General features: G+C 42.9%; 1 protein-coding gene and 2 pseudogenes across 1 annotated transcript in view; 1 reads left to right on the forward strand and 2 right to left on the reverse strand.

The window, feature by feature from the left end:
- LOC128360964 (uncharacterized) overlaps window positions 1-4,495 on the reverse strand; it is a 101,046-nt pseudogene extending 96,551 nt beyond the window's left edge.
- On the forward strand, window positions 3,163-6,404 carry LOC128360918 (uncharacterized; annotated as a pseudogene).
- Window positions 6,405-9,814: 3,410 nt separating this feature from the next.
- Window positions 9,815-20,589, reverse strand: part of LOC128360060 (deleted in malignant brain tumors 1 protein-like) — a 62,418-nt gene continuing 51,643 nt past the window's right edge. Inside the window, exons 16-18 of the mRNA XM_053320373.1 lie at window positions 10,626-10,931; window positions 10,158-10,433; window positions 9,815-9,834 (exon numbers count right to left, since the gene is read on the reverse strand). Of these exons, the coding sequence (XP_053176348.1) occupies window positions 9,815-9,834; window positions 10,158-10,433; window positions 10,626-10,931 (602 nt within the window). The remainder of the gene's footprint in view (window positions 9,835-10,157; window positions 10,434-10,625; window positions 10,932-20,589) is intronic.

The raw sequence follows: 20,589 nt of genomic DNA on the forward strand, positions 1-20,589 counted from the left end.
TATTTAAAACCCAAGATGAACATATGTTAGGTGAGAACTACTCCAAACATACAGAACAGCCTCTGTAGAAACACAAAAAGAGCTTGCAGCCTGCTGCAGTCTCAGAAACAATGAAACACAGTCTCCCTGAGCAAATGTGTGATGGCTGTAATAACTGTGATAATGGAGGTTTTCTTTACGTAACTGATACTGATATAAATAATCAGTGTTGTGTTTAAACCAAACTTTTGATCAAGAAGTTTTAACACTCATTTTCTCACTTTCATGCTCTGTGTTGTTTCAGGACACACAGAGGAGGAACTGAGGAATGTGCCATGTCTCTATACTTTATGTTTGGTGAAGTGTCTTTTAATTTCTGACGGTGGTCTGTGTGACTCCAATCTGATGGTAGAAAAGGGGAATGAAGTCTCTCCGATAAGTTATGACGTTTAAAGGAGACACCAAAATCTGTCTGAGGTTACTTTTCTGTAATTCTGTCACTTTGGGTTTCTTCTTCGTGGGATGTTAATGGATCTGTGTTTGTCCCAGAGAGAGACCGTGTCTGTCTGCTGCTGTGGGTCAATCAATCAAACTTTATTTATATAGCACCTTTCATACAGACTAGTTCAAAGTACTTAATGTAGCTGTATGTAACAAATATATTCTAAATAATCATAAAATGGCCCTAAAATACCACCAAGCTACCAATCACCAAGTCAGTACCGATGCTCCACCCACCACCTAGCTACCAATCACCAAGTCAGTACTGATGCTCCACCCACCACCTAGCTACCAATCACCAAGTCAGTACTGATGCTCCACCCTCCACCTAGCTACCAATCACCAAGTCAGTACCGATGCTCCACCCACCACCTAGCTACCAATCACCAAGTCAGTACTGATGCTCCACCCACCACCTAGCTACCAATCACCAAGTCAGTACTGATGCTCCACCCACCACCTAGCTACCAATCACCAAGTCAGTACTGATGCTCCACCAACCACCTACCTACCAATCACCAAGTCAGTACCGATGCTCCACCAACCACCTACCTACCAATCACCAAGTCAGTACTGATGCTCCACCAACCACCTACCTACCAATCACCAAGTCAGTACTGATGCTCCACCCACCACCTAGCTACCAATCACCAAGTCAGTACTGATGCTCCACCCGCCACCTAGCTACCAATCACCAAGTCAGTACTGATGCTCCACCCACCACCGAGCTACCAATCACCAAGTCAGTAGTGATGCTCCACCCACCACCTAGCTACCAATCACCAAGTCAGTACTGATGCTCCACCCACCACCAAGCTACCAATCACCAAGTCAGTACTGATGCTCCACCCGCCACCTAGCTACCAATCACCAAGTCAGTACTGATGCTCCACCCACCACTTAGCTACCAATCACCAAGTCAGTAGTGATGCTCCACCCACCACCTAGCTACCAATCACCAAGTCAGTACTGATGCTCCACCCACCACCTAGCTACCAATCACCAAGTCAGTAGTGATGCTCCACCCACCACCTAGCTACCAATCACCAAGTCAGTACTGATGCTCCACCCACCACCTAGCTACCAATCACCAAGTCAGTAGTGTTTCAGAAGCCAGGTTGCCAGGTGCCACTGAGCTGCAGCTAGGAACACTGCAGATAATGTCTGATGTTACAAAACCAAAAAAACTCATTATGACTCTCGAATACGTCGTGACAATGTGAGAAACAAAACCAGGGTATGTATAGGAGATGCCTTTGCGTCAACTCTGGCAGGGGGTGACAGCGAGGAGTAACAGCTCTCTCCAGAGTTTTGAACCTTAGGACGCAGTACCATTTCTAAACACTTGGTGTCAGAGTTACATACTTCAACTTTAAGGTAAAGGAGGACAGAATCAGTACTAGAATATTACATTCTTGTCTCTATATTGAAGCACAGTTGCCTAATTTACTTATTTTACAGATATTGATGGCATATATTTCTATTTCTCTATTAAATATACATTTAATGAATTTTAATTTTGTCATCCTTTGAGTTTTAATGGTGATCATTTAGAAAATAAATATTTCTGTATGTTCAGAACGGGTTACTCATTTATGCCGTGTACTGTATTAGAAACTGATTTATTAGCATGAAACTGTCACATACAATAAATGAAGGCTGAACAAACATTCAATTCTGTCAAACATCAGATTTATTTATTGGAAACAGCAGAACAAAGATAAAAGACTTCATTTCACTAAATATTTCCTTTTGTTCGGTTACATTAATTCAAAAAGTTCAATAACTCAATAACACATCTAAGCTGAATAAGTAGTATATAGTCTATAAAAGGAAGAGAAGAAACAAAGATATAAACTCATCAAACATGCGGATAGATTTTTAAATGATTTCTTGACTCAACATTTATCCAGATGAGATCATAAAACTCTGGATTCATGTAAATATTCAACTCTTACATTCTGTCCAATTTGACCCGTTTTGACATTTAACAGCTTGTAAAAACACTGCAAATGTCTTTTATTCTGAAATTTGATGACTTTTCCTAAAGTGGCCCAAAATGATATTGTGTGATAGGAGCTGTTTAGTGGTGTAAAAGCTAAAAAATACACTCTCTCTGCTCTCTGAAACATGAATCAAGGTTTAATCACATTTATTGATCAGTCAGATCCACTATTGATGCTTTCTGGAATATGAACAGTATGAGAGGAGAGAATATTAACAGTATGTAAAGGGTTAAGTAAAAATGTTAAAGCTGTTCACAAGAGAGATTAATATTCTGTTAAACTATAATTATAAACAGATAATTATGTTATAAATGGTCCAATCAGACCTCTTCTCTGCTCTTCTTCTAGTGGTTTTAATAAAGGTCTTACTACTTCCTGTTTTGACACTGAGCGTTGGTGCTGGATGGAAATCAGAAGCTGTGGAGTCGAACAATATGGACGTCATTCCTCGCCGTCCTGAACTGCAAAAACCTGTCAGACTGAGAGGAGAGATGAAACCAAACGTGATTTTCTTCTTCAGAGGGTTTGTGTGGCTCCTCGGAGGTCCTACTCTGCTCCCCGAGCTCCTTCTTCTCCAGCCGGCTCTCCTTCAGCTCTGGAAACACCCAGGTTATAATAATCCAGCTCAATGTTCTCCTGTGGGTCTTACTTATGCCCCCTGCTGGCCTGGAGAGACATGACAACACAGATCTAAGTGACTGCATCACTCTTCTCTGCAGTATAAACAGGCTGAGTGATTCATTTCAACCAGTCCTCTAAACAAACATGTTCAGTGCCTTCACAATGAAATAGAAGGCAGTGTTAGACAGCAGCAGAGCCACCGGCAGGACGACCAGTCTGATGATAAAAACTTTTGGATCTGATGAGACACATTCAGTCATCACATTAGATCACATGACATCATGAGGACAACAGCTCCCATCAAACAGAAACTTTAATGACGTTAAATCTCCTAAAATCGGGTTGAGCATAGCTCAGCGGGTTGAGCACCTGCCCCATGTGTTGAGGCTACAGTCCTCGCTGCAGGCGATCCCGGTTCGAATCCCGAGTCGAGCGATCTTATCCTGCGTGTCATTCCCCCTCTCTCTGCCTCCTGTTTCCTGTCTGTCTCCACTCTCCTGTCCATTAAAGGCAAAAAAAGCCCGAAAAATATACTTTAAAATAAAAAAATAAAAAAATCTCCTAAAATCAGTGAAGTCTGAAGCAGCTTGTTATCCCAATCAATAACAGTTTGGCTACTACTGGAGAGACAGTCGACAGTTCGGAAAGACGGCACCCGGGACAGTCTGGGTTAGCATGCCAGCCTGTGTTTTTCGTGAGAAAGAAAGAACCCAAAAAAGCTACAGAAAGCCTTAAAGAGGTATACCCCCAGGAGATCCTGAGAGGGGGTGGGGATCTCCAATCCGACGGACCAAAAGTTAACGACTCAAGCAAACAGTTTGACTACGAGCATACCATGCATTTGCGGCAAGAACCAACACGGCCTAAGAATCCACCAGGGCAGAAATAAATGTCTGAAGTGGGGGAGTGAGGTACAACGGTGACATGCAGAAGGAGCCCAGCAAGGAGGCAACCTACAGAGCCCAGTCTAGGTAGAGTATTTCCACAGCAGCGGATTAAGTGGCCCTCAGCCAGAAAACGGAGAAAGTGGCTGCAGTTTGAACAAGATGTGTTCAGCATCATCCAAGCAACAGCTAAAGGAGAAGCTGACAGTTGACTTAACACAATGACCACCATCATAGTCAGCTATGCCTCAGAGAGATTTGGACAGATGGAAAAGGGAAGTGCCAAGACCACCTTGTACACCATGAACCGTAGGGCCACCAAAATACACCAACTGTGCCAAGAGCTCCGAACCCTCAAGAAGCAGTACAAGAAATCTACTGACAAGGAGAGGTAGGCACTGGCAGAACTGCAAAACATCCTGCGGAAGAAGTTAATGACCCTTGGCAGATCAGAGTGGCACAGGAGGTGGGAAGAGAGAGAGCCAGGAAGGGACCATAAAGCCAACCCCTTTTGGCTTTACCAAGCGACTGCTTGGGGACAAGCGCATCGGCCGCCTTCAGTGCTCTACAGAGGAAGTGAATCGCTTCCTCCAAGAGTCCTTAAGCGACCCAATGAGGGAACAAGATCTGGACGCCAACAGAGCCGTCATCAACCCTACCCCCCCAACAATAAAGTTTAATTTGAGGGAGCTGAGCCTGAAGGAGGTGGAGGGTGTCATTAAGGCAGCTCGATCATCATCTACTCCAGGGCCCAGTGGTGTACCCTACATCGTCTACAAGCGCTGCCCAGAGCTTCTCCAGCACCTATGGAAGATCTTAAAAGTGATCTGGTGAAGAGGGAGAGTTGTTGACCAGTGGAGGTGCGCAGAGGGAGGGTGGATTGCCAAAGACGAGAACTCGAGAAACATCAACCAGTTCCGGACAAGCTCACTGTTGAGTGTAGAAGGAAAAGTGTTTTTCAGCATCGTCTCCAGAAGACTGACCGAGTATTTCCTCAAGAACAACTACATCGACCCCTCAGTTCAGAAGGGTGGGGTCCCTGGAGTCCCCCTGCTGTTTGGAGCACACTGGTTACGCAGCTCATCAGAGAGGCTCATGAGAACAATGGAGACCTTGCAGTGTTGTGGTTGGACCTGGCCAACGACTACAGGTCTTTACCTCACAAGCTGGTCGAGCTTGCACTAGACCACCACCATGTTCCCAGTAAGATTAAGGATCTGATCCTGGATTACTACAATAATTTCAGGCTGAGGGTCACTTCTGGGTCAGAAACATCAGACAGGAATCGTCTGGGGAAAGGAATAATAACAGGCTGTACCATCTCTGTTGTTCTTTTAGCCCTTGCCTTGAACATGGTGATCAAGTCAGCCGAGGTGGAATGCAGAGGGCCCCTGACCAAGTCTGGTGTACGACAGCCCCTGATAAGAGACATGGACGACCTCACCATAACGACAACATTGGTCACAGGGAGCAGGTGGATCCTACAAGGACTTGAGAAACTCATCACCTGGGCAAGGATGAGTTTTTAAGCCCTCTAAGTCAAGGTCCATGGTGTTGAAGAAGGGTAAGGTGACTGGCAAGTTCTGGTTTTCAATCTCAGGAACCGTCATACCAACTATCACAGAGCAGCTGGTCAAGAGTTTGGGGAAGTTCTTTGACTCAAGCCTGAAAGACCCTGTCGCCATCCAGAAGTCCACGCAACAGCTTGGCACTTGGCTCACCAAGGTTGACAAGTCTGGCCTACCAGGTAGATTTAAAGCCTGGATCTACCAGCATTCCATCCTGCCCCGAGTCCTGTGGCCACTCCTGATCTACACAGTCCCAATGACAACCGTGGAGTCCCAGCCTCTCCAGCACAGCCCTGTATGGGATGAGTAACACCCTGCAGCTGCCATTCAGTGGCCTCACTGAAGAATTCAAGGTAGCACACACAAGAGAAGCCCTACAGTACAGGGACTGCAAAGTGTCATCAGATGATATCGAGGTTAGAACAGGAAGGAAATGGAGGGTAGACAAGGCAGTGGAAGTCGCAGAGTCACGCCTTAGACAGAAGGCACTAGTGGTCACCTTGGCATCTGGCAGAGCAGGCGTGGGTGACTTCCCAAAGACCCAAGTCAGCAAGACCCAGGGCAAGGAGATACACCATCTACTCCAGGAAGAGGTCCAAGCTGGTTTGGAGGAAGAGCGAGTGAGCCCTCGATTGGACGTGACAGGCGCAGGCAAGAAGAGGGCCATTAAATCTGCAAGTGAGGCCGCAGAGAAAGCCACATGGTGGCTTTGGATGAACAGGGCTGATCCGTGGGTCACTACTGGGACGCAGGTTGGGGCTTATTCAACCCCCGGCCAGGTCACCTGGGCAAGCGTGTATGTTGTGAGATCCAATACACCTGTTGAGCCCAGGTTACAACACTGATGATGCGTCCCAGCGAATCCAGGAGATGTTTCAAGTAAGTGATGCTAGACTGTCTCCTACATTCATGTGTAATACAGAGGAGTCAGAGAGCAGAGGAGGAAACACATTAACATTCTCAGCTGCCTTCAGATCAGACAGAAAACAGCTGCAGTTTGATTCATCTGAGACCATCAACATGTTAATAAGACATTCATACAACACTGCATACACAATAGTTTCCTACAGAAATGATTGGAAGATATTTAACCTGTTAGCAAACTGTTGCTTCTTTGTTCAGACACAGACCAACAACTATATTCATTTGTGATGTAGTTGTTTGTAAGGTGGATGTGACTGAGCTGGCTCAGGAGAACTGCAGAGTGTGTGAGTGAACCACAGCAGGTTGATTAAAGGTTCAGATTGTTTCAGTTTGAATCAATGAGCCTCCAGGAACAAGCTAACTTCTCTACCCTTTAGGAAGCTGTCATCCTCCATAAGTTTACAGTTCAGTTCAATGGAAACCACCAACTATCACTGTGACAGAGGAAGGAGAGTATTACTGTCAGAGATGATGTCACTGATGGATTTACCTGAGCAGGTGAGCTCCACCATGGAGGAAGAGGAACCTGATGATGCACAGTCCCTCAGTGTAGATCCAGCCTGAAGACAGTAAGGTCTGATCTCCCATAGAGATATGTCTGAGGACTCCTTTCTGCTTCCTACTGAAAAAACAGAGCCACAGTCCAATTCTCTGCAGGCAACAGCTGCTTCATTCAGGGTCCAGACAGAGAAAGAGTCATCCACTGGTCTCCACTCTCCGTGTTTCACCTCCAGTGTACCTGCACAGCGACTGGCTCCTCCCACCAACCTGACAGGCTCTGAACAGAAACAAGAGAGTCATCAGTAAAAGAATAAAGTGAGTTTCATTAGAACAGAAACAAGAGAGTCATCAGTAAAAGAAAAAAGTGAGTTTCATTAGAACAGAAATGCAGACAAATCAAAGCTGCAGCTCCTCTTCTACCTGAGCAGGTGAGTCCAACAGCTTTACCAGGTGAGCAGGTTCTTCTAGCTGAGTCTGATCTTCTACAGTCCAGGAGAGCAGACTCATTGCCTCCACACTGGAACTCTTTGGTCCACACTGGAGCCTCCACTTCTCCATAGAGCGCCCCCTGGAGGACTGAAGGAGCCCCACAGCCAAGCTCCCTACAGACCACCTCTGCATCCTGCTGGTCAAAGTCAGCTTCACACACTGAGGACCACGACTGCTCAGACTTCACCTCCAGTCTGCCTGAACACAGACTAGTCCCATTCACCAGCCTGACAGAGTCTGGAGAGAGAGAGGATTTAATCTTTAATACTGATCTTTATTTACCACCTTATATATCATGACAAATATAAAACATCTCAGGAGGTCCCCTCCTGGAGCTGTGGAGTCTCCGGTAGCCGGGCCTCGGCCTCTGGACAGGAATTGATGAGATTTTATTGATACCAATACAATAATCTATTCTGCTAGTTGGTCCAGTTCTTCATTGATTCTCTTATCAATTCCTGATCAAATGTTTTGTGAGGAAAGAAATTGTCCTGCACAAGTTTCAGGGACAACAAAACAGTTTGATTGTCTCCACTGTTAATCAATGATGTTGCATGCTGATGAATATGTTGGTAAGATAAATAACATGCAAATAATGCACAGCCAACAGTTCATTACTTAAGTAATGAATTTCAAAGCATCTAACAGTCTCCTGCCTCTATGAACAGCAGTGCCAATCACATGCTGCTTTTTCCAGCTGTGTCAGTGTCATTTGTGTTCAGACACAGACCAACAACTATATTCATTTGTGATGTAGTTGTTTGTAAGGTGGATGTGACTGAGCTGGTTCAGGAGAACTACAGAGAGTGTGAGTGAACCACAGCAGGTTGATTAAAGGTTCAGATTGTTTCAGTTTGAATCAATGAGCCTCCAGGAACAAGCTAACTTCTCTACCCTTTAGGAAGCCGTCATCCTCCATAAGTTTACAGTTCAGTTCAATGGAAACCACCAACTATCACTGTGACAGAGGAAGGAGAGTATTACTGTCAGAGATGATGTCACTGATGGACTTACCTGAGCAGGTGAGCTCCACCACCATGGAGGAAGAGTAACCTGATAATGAACAGTCCCTCAGTGTAGATCCAGACTGAAGACAGTCACGTCTGATCCTACATACAGGTCTGTCTGAGGACTCATCTCTGCGTCCTGTTGAAACAGCAGAGCCACAGTCCAATTCTCTGCAGGCAACAGCTGCTTCCTTCAGGGTCCAGTCAGAGAAAACGTCATCCACTGGTCTCCACTCTATCTGTTTCACCTCCAGTGTACCTGCACAGCGACTGGCTCCTCCCACCAACCTGACAGTCTCTGAACAGAAACAAGAGAGTCATCAGTAAAAGAACAAAGTGAGTTTCATTAGAACAGAAACAAGAGAGTCATCAGTAAAAGAATAAAGTGAGTTTCATTAGAACAGAAACAAGAGAGTCATCAGTAAAAGAATAAAGTGAGTTTCATTAGAACAGAAACAAGAGAGTCATCAGTAAAAGAATAAAGTGAGTTTCATTAGAACAGAAACAAGAGAGTCATCAGTAAAAGAATAAAATGAGTTTCATTAGAACAGAAATGAAGACCAATCAAAGCTGCAGCTCCTCTTCTACCTGAGCAGGTGAGTCCAACAGCTTTACCAGGTGAGCAGGTTCTTCTAGCTGAGTCTGATCTTCTACAGTCCTGGAGAGCAGACTCATTGCCTCCACACTGGAACTCTTTGGTCCACATTTGAGCCTCCACTTCTCCATAGAGCGCCCCCTGGAGGACTGAAGGAGCCCCACAGCCAAGCTCCCTACAGACCACCTCTGCATCCTGCTGGTCAAAGTCAGCTTCACACACTGAGGACCACGACTGCTCAGACTTCACCTCCAGTCTGCCTGAACACAGACTAGTCCCATTCACCAGCCTGACAGTGTCTGGAGAGAGAGAGGATTTAATATTTAATACTGATCTTTATTTACCACCTTATATATCATGAAAAATATAAAACATCTCAGGAGGTCCCCTCCTGGAGCTGTGGAGTCTCTGGTAGCCGGGCCTCGCCCTCTGGACAGGAATTGATGAGATTTTATTGATACCAATACAATAATCTATTCTGCTAGTTGGTCCAGTTCTTCATTGATTCTCTTATCAATTCCTGATCAAATGTTTTGTGTGGAAAGAAATTGTCCTACACAAGTTTCAGGGACAACAAAACAGTTTGATTGTCTCCACTGTTAATCAATGATGTTGCATGCTGATGAATATGTTGGTATGATAAATAACAATCAAATAATGCACAGCCAACAGTTCATTACTTAAGTAATGAATTTGAAAGCATCTAACAGTCTCCTGCCTCTATGAACAGAAGTGCCAATCACATGCTGCTTGTTCCAGCTGTGTCAGTGTCATTTGTGTTCAGACACAGACCAACAACTATATTCATTTGTGATGTAGTTGTTTGTAAGGTGGATGTGACTGAGCTGGCTCAGGAGAACTGCAGAGTGTGTGAGTGAACCACAGCAGGTTGATTAAAGGTTCAGATTGTTTCAGTTTGAATCAATGAGCCTCCAGGAACAAGCTAACTTCTCTACCCTTTAGGAAGCCGTCATCCTCCATAAGTTTACAGTTCAGTTCAATGGAAACCACCAACTATCACTGTGACAGAGGAAGGAGAGTATTACTGTCAGAGATGATGTCACTGATGGACTTACCTGAGCAGGTGAGCTCCACCATGGAGGAAGAGGAATCTGATGATGCACAGTCCCTCAGTGTAGATCCAGACCGAAAATAGCAAAACTCGACCATCCATACAGGTCTATGTGAGGACTCCTCTCTGCTTACTGCTGAAACAGCAGAGCCACAGTCCAATTCTCTGCAGGCAACAGCTGCTTCCTTCAGGGTCCAGCGAGAGTAAGTCACTGGTCTCCACTCTCCGTGTTTCACCTCCAGTGTACCTGCACAGCGACTGGCTCCTCCCACCAACCTGACAGGCTCTGAACAGAAACAAGAGAGTCATCAGTAAAAGAATAAAGTGAGTTTCATTAGAACAGAAACAAGAGAGTCATCAGTAAAAGAATAAAGTGAGTTTCATTAGAACACAAACAAGAGAGTCATCAGTAAAAGAATAAAGTGAGTTTCATTAGAACAGAAATGAAGACCAATCAAAGCTGCAGCTCCTCTTCTACCTGAGCAGGTGAGTCCAACAGCTTTACCAGGTGAGCAGGTTCTTCTAGCTGAGTCTGATCTTCTACAGTCCAGGAGAGCAGACTCATTGCCTCCACACTGGAACTCTTTGGTCCACATTGGAGCCTCCACTTCTCCATAGAGCGCCCCCTGGAGGACTGAAGGAGTCCCACAGCCAAGCTCCCTACAGACCACCTCTGCATCCTGCTGGTCAAAGTCAGCTTCACACACTGAGGACCACGACTGCTCAGACTTCACCTCCAGTCTGCCTGAACACAGACTAGCCCCATTCACCAGCCTGACAGAGTCTGGAGAGAGAGAGGATTTAATATTTAATACTGATCTTTATTTACCACCTTATATATCATGACACATATAAAACATCTCAGGAGGTCCCCTCCTGGAGCTGTGGAGTCTCTGGTAGCCGGGCCTCGGCCTCTGGACAGGAATTGATCAGATTTTATTGATACCAATACAATAATCTATTCTGCTAGTTGGTCCAGTTCTTCATTGATTCTCTTATCAATTCCTGATCAAATGTTTTGTGTGGAAAGAAATTGTCCTACACAAGTTTCAGGGACAACAAAACAGTTTGATTGTCTCCACTGTTAATCAATGATGTTGCATGCTGATGAATATGTTGGTAAGATAAATAACATGCAAATAATGCACAGCCAACAGTTCATTACTTAAGTAATGAATTTGAAAGCATCTAACAGTCTCCTGCCTCTAGGAACAGCAGTGCCAATCACATGCTGCTTGTTCCAGCTGTGTCAGTGTAATGGTTATAAGAATGCTGTAATTCTGAATGAATGAATGGAAACAATATGAGTTAAAACATATTTAAACATGTGTGTAAAAGGAAAAGATAAAGGTGCTGAGTTAAAATGCTGTAATTCATTGTTCTATCAAAGGGATTGATTTAAAAACACACTATGATCTGCAGATCAAGGTTATCTGTGATCCATTGCTCTGACCTTTCAGGTAAAACAGGTTAAAAAAGATAAATAGGATAAAAAGATGATCTGTGTTTAAAATGTAGACTCATCAACCTTCTGTAATATTTAAAATACACTTTAAGTTACATTTAGCAGTGTTCTCTTATTTCCCTGAGTTTCCTTTTTTCTGAGAGTTTTAAGTTCTAGTTTGTAACTACTGATCTGTTTTAGATTGCTAAGGTCTCGTTCAGCCTGTGTAGAGGAACAGCAGGTCTGTAAATACAGAGAGGTGATTGGCTGAAGCAGCAGGTCTGTAAATACAGAGAGGTGATTGGCTGAAGCAGCAGGTCTGTAAATACAGAGAGGTGATTGGCTGAAGCAGCAGGTCTGTAAATACAGAGAGGTGATTGGCTGAAGTAGCAGGTCTGTAAATACAGAGAGGTGTGGCACCCTGGACATTTTAGGGGCTCAGATTATTTTCAGATGTGTTGTTGTATTAGTTTGTTATGTTAGTGACTGGCGCTGTAATCCTTTGCTGAAGGAAGTTAGCCCAGTCATAGTGGACACAGTCACAGTAGAAGCAACAGGAGAGTACTGATGCTAGACTGTCTTTTTGTTGTGTATTTCACTACAAATAAAACCATCTGGCACCTGGATGAACATTGTCTACATTCAGTGTGGAACAAGATGATGAATCCTTCTTCTTCTGTGAGAAGCTGAATGTTGTTTTCTCCTCATTTGTTTGTTGAGATAAATGAACGTTGATCACTGAGAGATGATCACACAGCACAGAGAACTCCTACATTCATGTGTAATACAGAGGAGTCAGAGAGCAGAGGAGGAAACACATTAACATCCTCAGCTGCCTTCAGATCAGACAGAAAACAGCTGCAGTTTGATTCATCTGAGACCATCAACATGTTAATAAGACATTCATACAACATTGCATACACAATAGTTTCCTACAGAAATGATTGGAAGATATTTAACCTGTTAACAAACTGTTGCTTCTTTGTTCAGACACAGACCAACAACTATATTCATTTGTGATGTAGTTGTTTGTAAGGTGGATGTGACTGAGCTGGCTCAGGAGAACTGCAGAGTGTGTGAGTGAACCACAGCAGGTTGATTAAAGGTTCAGATTGTTTCAGTTTGAATCAATGAGCCTCCAGGAACAAGCTAACTTCTCTACCCTTTAGGAAGCCGTCATCCTCCATAAGTTTACAGTTCAGTTCAATGGAAACCACCAACTATCACTGTGACAGAGGAAGGAGAGTATTACTGTCAGAGATGATGTCACTGATGGACTTACCTGAGCAGGTGAGCTCCACCATGATGGAGGAAGAAGAATCTGATGGTTCTACACAGTCCCTCAGTGCAGATCTAGACTGAACACAGTAAGGTCTGATATCCCATACAGGTCTGTCTGAGGACTCCTTTCTGCTTCCTATTGAAACAGCAGAGCCACAGTCCAATTCTCTGCAGGCAACAGCTGCTTCCTTCAGGGTCCAGCCAGAGTCACTCACTGGTCTCCACTCTCCCTGTTTCATCTCCAGTGTACCTGCACAGCGACTGGCTCCTCCCACCAACCTAAACTCTGAACAGAAACAAGAGAGTCATCAGTAAAAGAATAAAGTGAGTTTCATTAGAACAGAAACAAGAGAGTCATCAGTAAAAGAATAAAGTGAGTTTCATTAGAACAGAAACAAGAGAGTCATCAGTAAAAGAATAAAGTGAGTTTCATTAGAACAGAAATCAAAGCTGCTTGTTATCTGAATCAACACAGTAACACTTCTACACTGTTTGCTTCTCAGCTGTGAGTTTGGTTTCTCTCTGTAATATTCATTTTAAACAAGGTCAGATAGACTGTCCCTACTGTTTAATGCTGCTTTGCACCTGCTCTTATTTATTTATGGAATTGTTTGAGTTGTTATGTGATCTCATGTCTTTAGTGAGTGTTTGTTTTATTAAGACAAATTAATTATAACAAAGCTTTTTAACTGTTGAGTCTTCAGTGCTGTTCAGTAACTTGAAAATGATGCTTCAAAGAAAACATGAATAGATTAGTGATGAGATCGTAGATCGTGATCCTGCCTTAAATAATAGTGAAAGATATTTTTCCATATTGCTCACCGCTAGTTGAAAATGTTACTGAATAATTTCTGACTTATAATATGAACATATATTCCTCCGTCTCTCACATCCTCGCTGGGAGGAGCTGAGGAGACACGTTACCGAAATGGAAAGAAGTCACTGCCTCTTTTATTACAAAGTGCATTAAATTTACTCTCCTACATTTTATCTGAGTGTTGAAATTCAGTGTGTGTAAATTCATCCGATATGTCGAACCCTCGAATGTCCACGATGGAACAAAAAAAGAGGCGTTCATGGCACTGTGTCTGCAAACAGTTCCACAGTGCCATGCATTGCATTTTATAGATATAGAAACTTAGTGGTGTTCAACTCTACAGTGAACAGGGACATAAAACTGTGTCTAATATCTGGATTTTCACCTTTTAATGCTAATGCTAACATTAGCATATACTATTAGTTATTAGTTTGAAGGATATTTGGTCATAAATCAAAGTGGACTGATTGTCTTCAGCTGATGGAGGTGAGAGTCCTCAGTTCTCAGACCAGATTAGATATATTGTCTGTTTTTACCTGTTGATTGGTGTTCATCTTCAGCCTGGAGTCCTGGAGACAAAATCAGAACATTCATATTTATATTGGTGCAGAGCTGTGAACTGAACAAACACAGTTCATCTCAGTGAAAAACACACAGATCATTGAACTCACTCAGGAGTCATGTGACCAGTTTACCACTGACCTGCAAAGCCACAAACTACATATGTGGACCACAATCGGACTTTTACATTTGTTTTACCTTTAAATGTTCATTAACCAGAAAACTGAGATAAAAAAACAACTCAGATTAAAGTGTTGGTTCAGTCTTGGAGGACAGAGACAGTCTGCTAGACATCTAAACTCTTTGTGTTTTCAAACGTATGGTCGGTTTGCTCTGACCTGAATCACTTCATCAACTAAAGTTAAAGGTCGGTACTTTTCCCATCAGCTGTGAAGATGAATTTGAACCAACATGTTTTGTAAACCAGCCCCGTACCCGCTTGTGGATGTGTTACTGAAAGTATTATGAAGTTAAATATGAAGGTAATAAATGTAACTAAAGGAAACCTGTTTATATTTAATAACACAAATGGTTCATGAACAGAGAGTAAATATTATATGAACTATAAACACTAACATTTCATTTCCCTGGAGAAAGAGAGCAGAAACATGTTTTTGTAGATATATTTCCTACAGAAGGCAGACTGCAGTATGAGTGGAAATAATCAACCTGAAAACACAAAAACTGGAAAAACAAACGTCAGTCTGAAATGGACCTTTTTTAATCTCAATGCTTCTACTTTCTGCTTCTTGTTTGAAGATCAGCAGATGAGATGAAACAGACGCTTCATACAGAGTTAAAGGAAAACTACACTTCATTAAAACGGTCTGATCATGTGACTGCTCGTGTTTCTGACCTATCAGACGTCTTTTTAGTGATGTCACCGTGTTCACAGATCTCAGATATTAACTTGTTGAGTTCGATGTTGTTACTGAATTATTAAAAGAAGTCAGAAGTTATGATTTAGTGCAACAGAGCGCTTCATATAGAGTTAATAGTTAATGCAACACAGCAGCTCAAATGACTTCATTACCCAGAAATCCTGCGTGGTGACATCACAAAGCCACTGTGTGTGTGTGTGTGTGTGTGTGTGTGCGCGATGTGTGTGTTTGTGTTTGTGTGGGTGTGTGTAAATATGTGTGGGTGTGTGTAAATATGTGTGTGTGTGTGTGTTTGTGTGGGTGTGTGTGTTTGTGTGTGTGTGTTTGTGTGTGTGTAAATATGTGTGTTTGTGACAAAGTACAAAGTGTTGCGCAACAGCTGCAGTAACTTTTTACTTTGATGACTTTACACACTAAACACTTTGTCCAGTTTTAATTGGACGACTGGATGTATTTCTGTCATCACACAAAAGGTTTTGAAAATGTGTTTGAGTTTAAAGTGATGAAAAATAATGTGAACTCATAGAGGAGCATCAAAATCCAACTTATTACAACTTCCATGGAAACACATGAGTCATTAAACTGTGTGAAAACTATCAGCTGCTTTTCTTCTTCATGACTTTTACAGGTGAGGTTTTGAAGCTTGAACACATTGATGATTAAAGCAGAGTCCTACCTGAGCTCCACAGCAACAGCAACAGCATCAGCAGGAGATCCATGACCAGGTAGACCGTCTGTCTCTGTCTGACCCACTCGTCAGCTCTCCTCTGACAATCACACGTTTCATCTTTTATTTCATCAGCCGTGAAAAAAACCAAGTGATCCGCCTCTTCTCAGAAGTGATGCGCGCACCTCTACACAAACACACACATCTCTCCACACACACACATCTCTACACACAAACACACACACACACCTACACACACACACACACATCTCTACACACACACACCTCTACACACACACACACACACACATCTCTACACACACACACACACACACACATCTCTACACACACACACACACACCTCTACACACACATCTCTCTACACACACACACACACACACACACACACACACACACACACACACACACACACACACACATCTCTCCACACACACACACACATCTCTCCACACTACTAATACAGTTTTTCTCTATTGCCAAAACACAAAACCCAGTACTCTAAACCAAATGACCAGTTGCCTCAACACATTTAGTAAAACTACCCCCCCACAACCACAAACACAATTCACCTGTAGACACTGTTCACAAAACCCATCCCCTTTTTCTCAAAACTCTAAACACATTTTGCCGTGCTAAAACACATTTTGCATATAACTCTGCTCCAATATGCATTGTGAAGCTCATGTGATGCAAAATGCTACCCACAATCAGCAAAACTTGAACACAATGAACATACCTGAGGCCTGTACTACGAAGCTGGATTAACCTATCCAGGATCTCTCTCCGTTACCTGGGTTGATTTATCCAGACATTCGCAGTCTAAGATAAGCGGTACTACGAAGCTGATTATCAACTCGGTAAATCAACCCAGGGTTTTCTAATCTGGATCAGTGCGCGTTCACATAAAGGGGAGGTGTTTGCAGCGTCTGACCAATCACAAACATGCAGAAACCCTGCAGAGCAGACTACTTTACCATGGAGGAGCAGACAATTATTCTTCAACTATATGAAGAATTCAATCACATCATCCAGACCAAAAGCAACTCTGATGCTGCAGCAAAAGCCAGGAAGGAATGCTGGCAGAAAATTGCCGACTCTGTTAATGTGTAAATTCATGAGATCATAAAATATTAATTTATCAGACAATATAAACGGACAGCACTCTGATCACACAATGTCACTTTATTACGGCACAGACGTTTGGGGCAGAGCGCTTCCTCAGTGCCCTTCCTTTCATAAGAGACATTAAGTTAGTTTAATATTCAACATTCAAAATACAAACCTATTATGCTTCAACCATTTGAGTGAATGATTTCAAACCAACTGTATAACCTACAGAATAATATCCCTCATGTGCCTCAATGATTATTTTTTAAATATATATTTTGGCCAATTAAAAAAATTGCATCTATCCCTAAAAACTCTTTCTCTCCTAAGCGCTCCTCTCACGATCCGTGCACCAATGTTGACAGGATCTTTTAAGAATGGGCAGGTCATTTTCTAAGAGAGCTGATTGGTCAGGAGGTGGTGCTTTTGTACTCATTGATCTCTTATCCAGAACATAACCTGCTCCGGAGCAGGTTAGCCGTTCAGCATAAGTTACCATGGTGATTTACCCTGGTAAGAAGTGAACCAGCTTCGTAGTACGGAAAACCCAGGGTTAACCCTGAAGTTACCTCGATAAGAGAAAATCCAGCTTCGTAGTACAGACCTCTGGTGTCAATCAGTAAACACAACGACTCATAATTGAAAACACCTATTGCAAATGATGCGACCACACCTATATAAGTCAGTGGAGTTTGCTGAAGGTTCAAAAACAAAAATGGATGATCAAGACAGAAGAAGAGGAGTTCGTGTCAGAGGAGGCAGAGGAGCGGGCCGAGGAGGGAGAGGAGCGGGCCGAAGAGGGAGAGGAGGGAGAGGAGCGGGCCGAGGAGGGAGAGGAGCGGGCCGAAGAGGGAGAGGAGCGGGCCGAGGAGGGAGAGGAGCGGGCCGAGGAGGGAGAGGAGCGGGTCGAGGAGTGGGCCAAAGAGGGCGAGAAGCAGTCCAAAGAGGAGCAGGCCAAGGAGGGAGAGGAGAAGGAGGGCAAGCAAGACAACGCATTTTCATTACAGATGAAATGAGAGCAACAGTCATTGACCACGTCATGACATGACTCATTTTTGCATTGAGTTGTGATATTACTGCATTTTCTGCATTATGTAACTATTCCCGTGAAATGCACAAATCTATAGTAAATGCCCAAAACATATTTGAGAATAAATAAGGGTTGCTCAAATGCATCCTGGCAGTTGTGAAACTGTAAAAAGAACAGTCTCACACTGTGAAAATTGTGTTTTCAATTTTTTTGGTAATGTGGTTAATGATGCTCAGTAGTGTTTACATTTTTGCAGGCCTTGAGTGGTATTTTGGTGTCAGAGTTTGCTTTTGAGCATATGAGCATCTGTTTTGGTGTCAGAGTTTGCTTTTGAGCATATGAGCATCTGTTTTGGTGTGATGAGTTTGCTTTTGAGCATATGAGCATCTGTTTTGGTGTCAGAGTTTGCTTTTGAGCATATGAGCATCTGTTTTGGTGTGATGGGTTGGTTTTGAAAAGAAACTGTGAGGTTTAGTGTATGTAGCTTTAGAAAAGTGTTTTGTGTTTAGAGTTTTGTGAAAAGTGAGGGCAGTATCGTGAAATGTGTTTAAGCAATAGAGAAAAACTGTAAATGATGAATCAATACATGTAATGATAAACTTGCAATACAAAATGAATTCAACAGATTGTTACTGGATACTCCTCACTGCTCCTCATTACTCCTCACTGCTCCTCATTACTCCTCACTGCTCCTCATTATTCCTCACTGCTCCTCATTACTCCTCTCTACTACTCATTACTCCTCACTGCTCCTCATTACTCCTCTCTGCTCCTCATTACTCCTCTCTGCTCCTCATTACTCCTCTCTACTACTCATTACTCCTCACTGCTCCTCATTACTCCTCTCTGCTCCTCATTACTCCTCTCTGCTCCTCATTACTCCTCTCTACTACTCATTACTCCTCACTACTCCTGATATATCAGCATGAATGAAACATGATGCTGAAACAGGAATTTAAATGAAGGACATGGAATTATGTGGAAACTAAGAAACTTACAAGTTTTACTGAGTTTTACTTTGAAAGAAAATATATATATTTGGGTCCTACTTTCATCCATGGAGGGTCTCAGCTGCCCGTCCTTCAGAACCACGCGTACGCACACCAAGCGGAAGATCTGTGAGGATGATCCGGGTCGGCCGGCCTTCTGTCAGGGGGAGAGGTGGTGTAGATACTGCAGGGCTCCAGCAGGGGGAGAGGTGGTGTAGTTACTGCAGGACTCCAGCAGAGGGAGCGGTGGTGTAGATACTGCAGGGCTCCAGCAGGGGGAGAGGTGGTGTAGTTACTGCAGGGCTCCAGCAGAGGGAGCGGTGGTGTAGTTACTGAAGGGCTCCAGCAGAGCGGTGGTGTAGTTACTGCAGGGCTCCAGCAGGGGGAGCGGTGGTGTAGTTACTGCAGGGCTCCAGCAGAGTGAGAGGTGGTGTAGTTACTGCAGGGCTCCAGCAGAGTGAGAGGTGGTGTAGTTACTGCAGGGCTCCAGCAGAGGGAGTGGTCACGTGACGATAACAATAATAAAATGTGTAATCCCATTTTGTTGACGAATAAAAACGAGACGAAAATGTGTTTTAGATTTTATTGTAGCTATTTTTTCTGACTGATTTATTGCCCAATATGGCTGTGTATCTCGCTCCCCCCCCCCCCCCCCCCCTCTTGTCTTTGTTGTCACTTCGTAGCCGCTCCACAGAGACGTCCGCACCATTCTTGGGTCCGGTGTGATTTATCAATGGAAAATTGCGATTGAGAGTTGTGCGTAAATATTTTGGGTGTACGCCATTTTTGTCTTTTCGTTGTATGCAAAAATGTAGTAGCAGTTTTACACCCTTTTTGATAAATGAGGCCCCAGATTTGTAAGTATATATTTACAATGACCAGTTACCCTTACTCATGTGAGGGTAGGGTATTCCAAGAAGGTTAAGTGGCAAACCTGGCTAAGTAAACTCGTGAGAAGGGGTAAATTCATAGATGAACCCTTTGGCTTTGTTTAGCTAATATATTGAAGCCACTGAGGTCTTCTATTATCAGATTTACTTCTCACTCTAGGTTAACTAACCCAGGTTTGTCACTTAACCACTTTTATTGAATACCTTTCATACAAACTAGTTCAAAGTACTCAAAGTAAAGGAGGACAGAATCAGTACTAGAATATTACATTCTTGTTTCTATATTTAAGCACAGTTGCCTAATTTACTTATTTTACAGATATTGATGGCATATCTTTCTATTTCTCTATTAAATATACGTTTAATGAATTTTAATTTTGTCATCCTTTGAGTTTTAATGGTGATCATTTAGAAAATAAATATTTCTGTATGTTCAGAACGGGTTACTCATTTATGCCGTGTACTGTATTAGAAACTGATTTATTAGCATGAAACTGTCACATACAATAAATGAAGGCTGAACAAACATTCAATTCTGTCAAACATCACATTTATTTATTGGAAACAGCAGAACAAAGATAAAACACTTAATTTCACTAAATAATATTTCCTTTTGTTCGGTTACATTAACTCAAAAAGTTCAGTAACTCAATAACACATCTAAGCTGAATAATTATTATATAGTCTATAAAAGGAAGAGAAGAAACAAAGATATAAACTCATCAAACATGCGGATAGATTCTTAAATGATTTC

The sequence above is a fragment of the Scomber japonicus genome, chromosome 6 (genome assembly GCF_027409825.1).
Source record: "Scomber japonicus isolate fScoJap1 chromosome 6, fScoJap1.pri, whole genome shotgun sequence".
In the NCBI taxonomy this organism is placed as follows: Eukaryota; Metazoa; Chordata; class Actinopteri; order Scombriformes; family Scombridae; genus Scomber; species Scomber japonicus.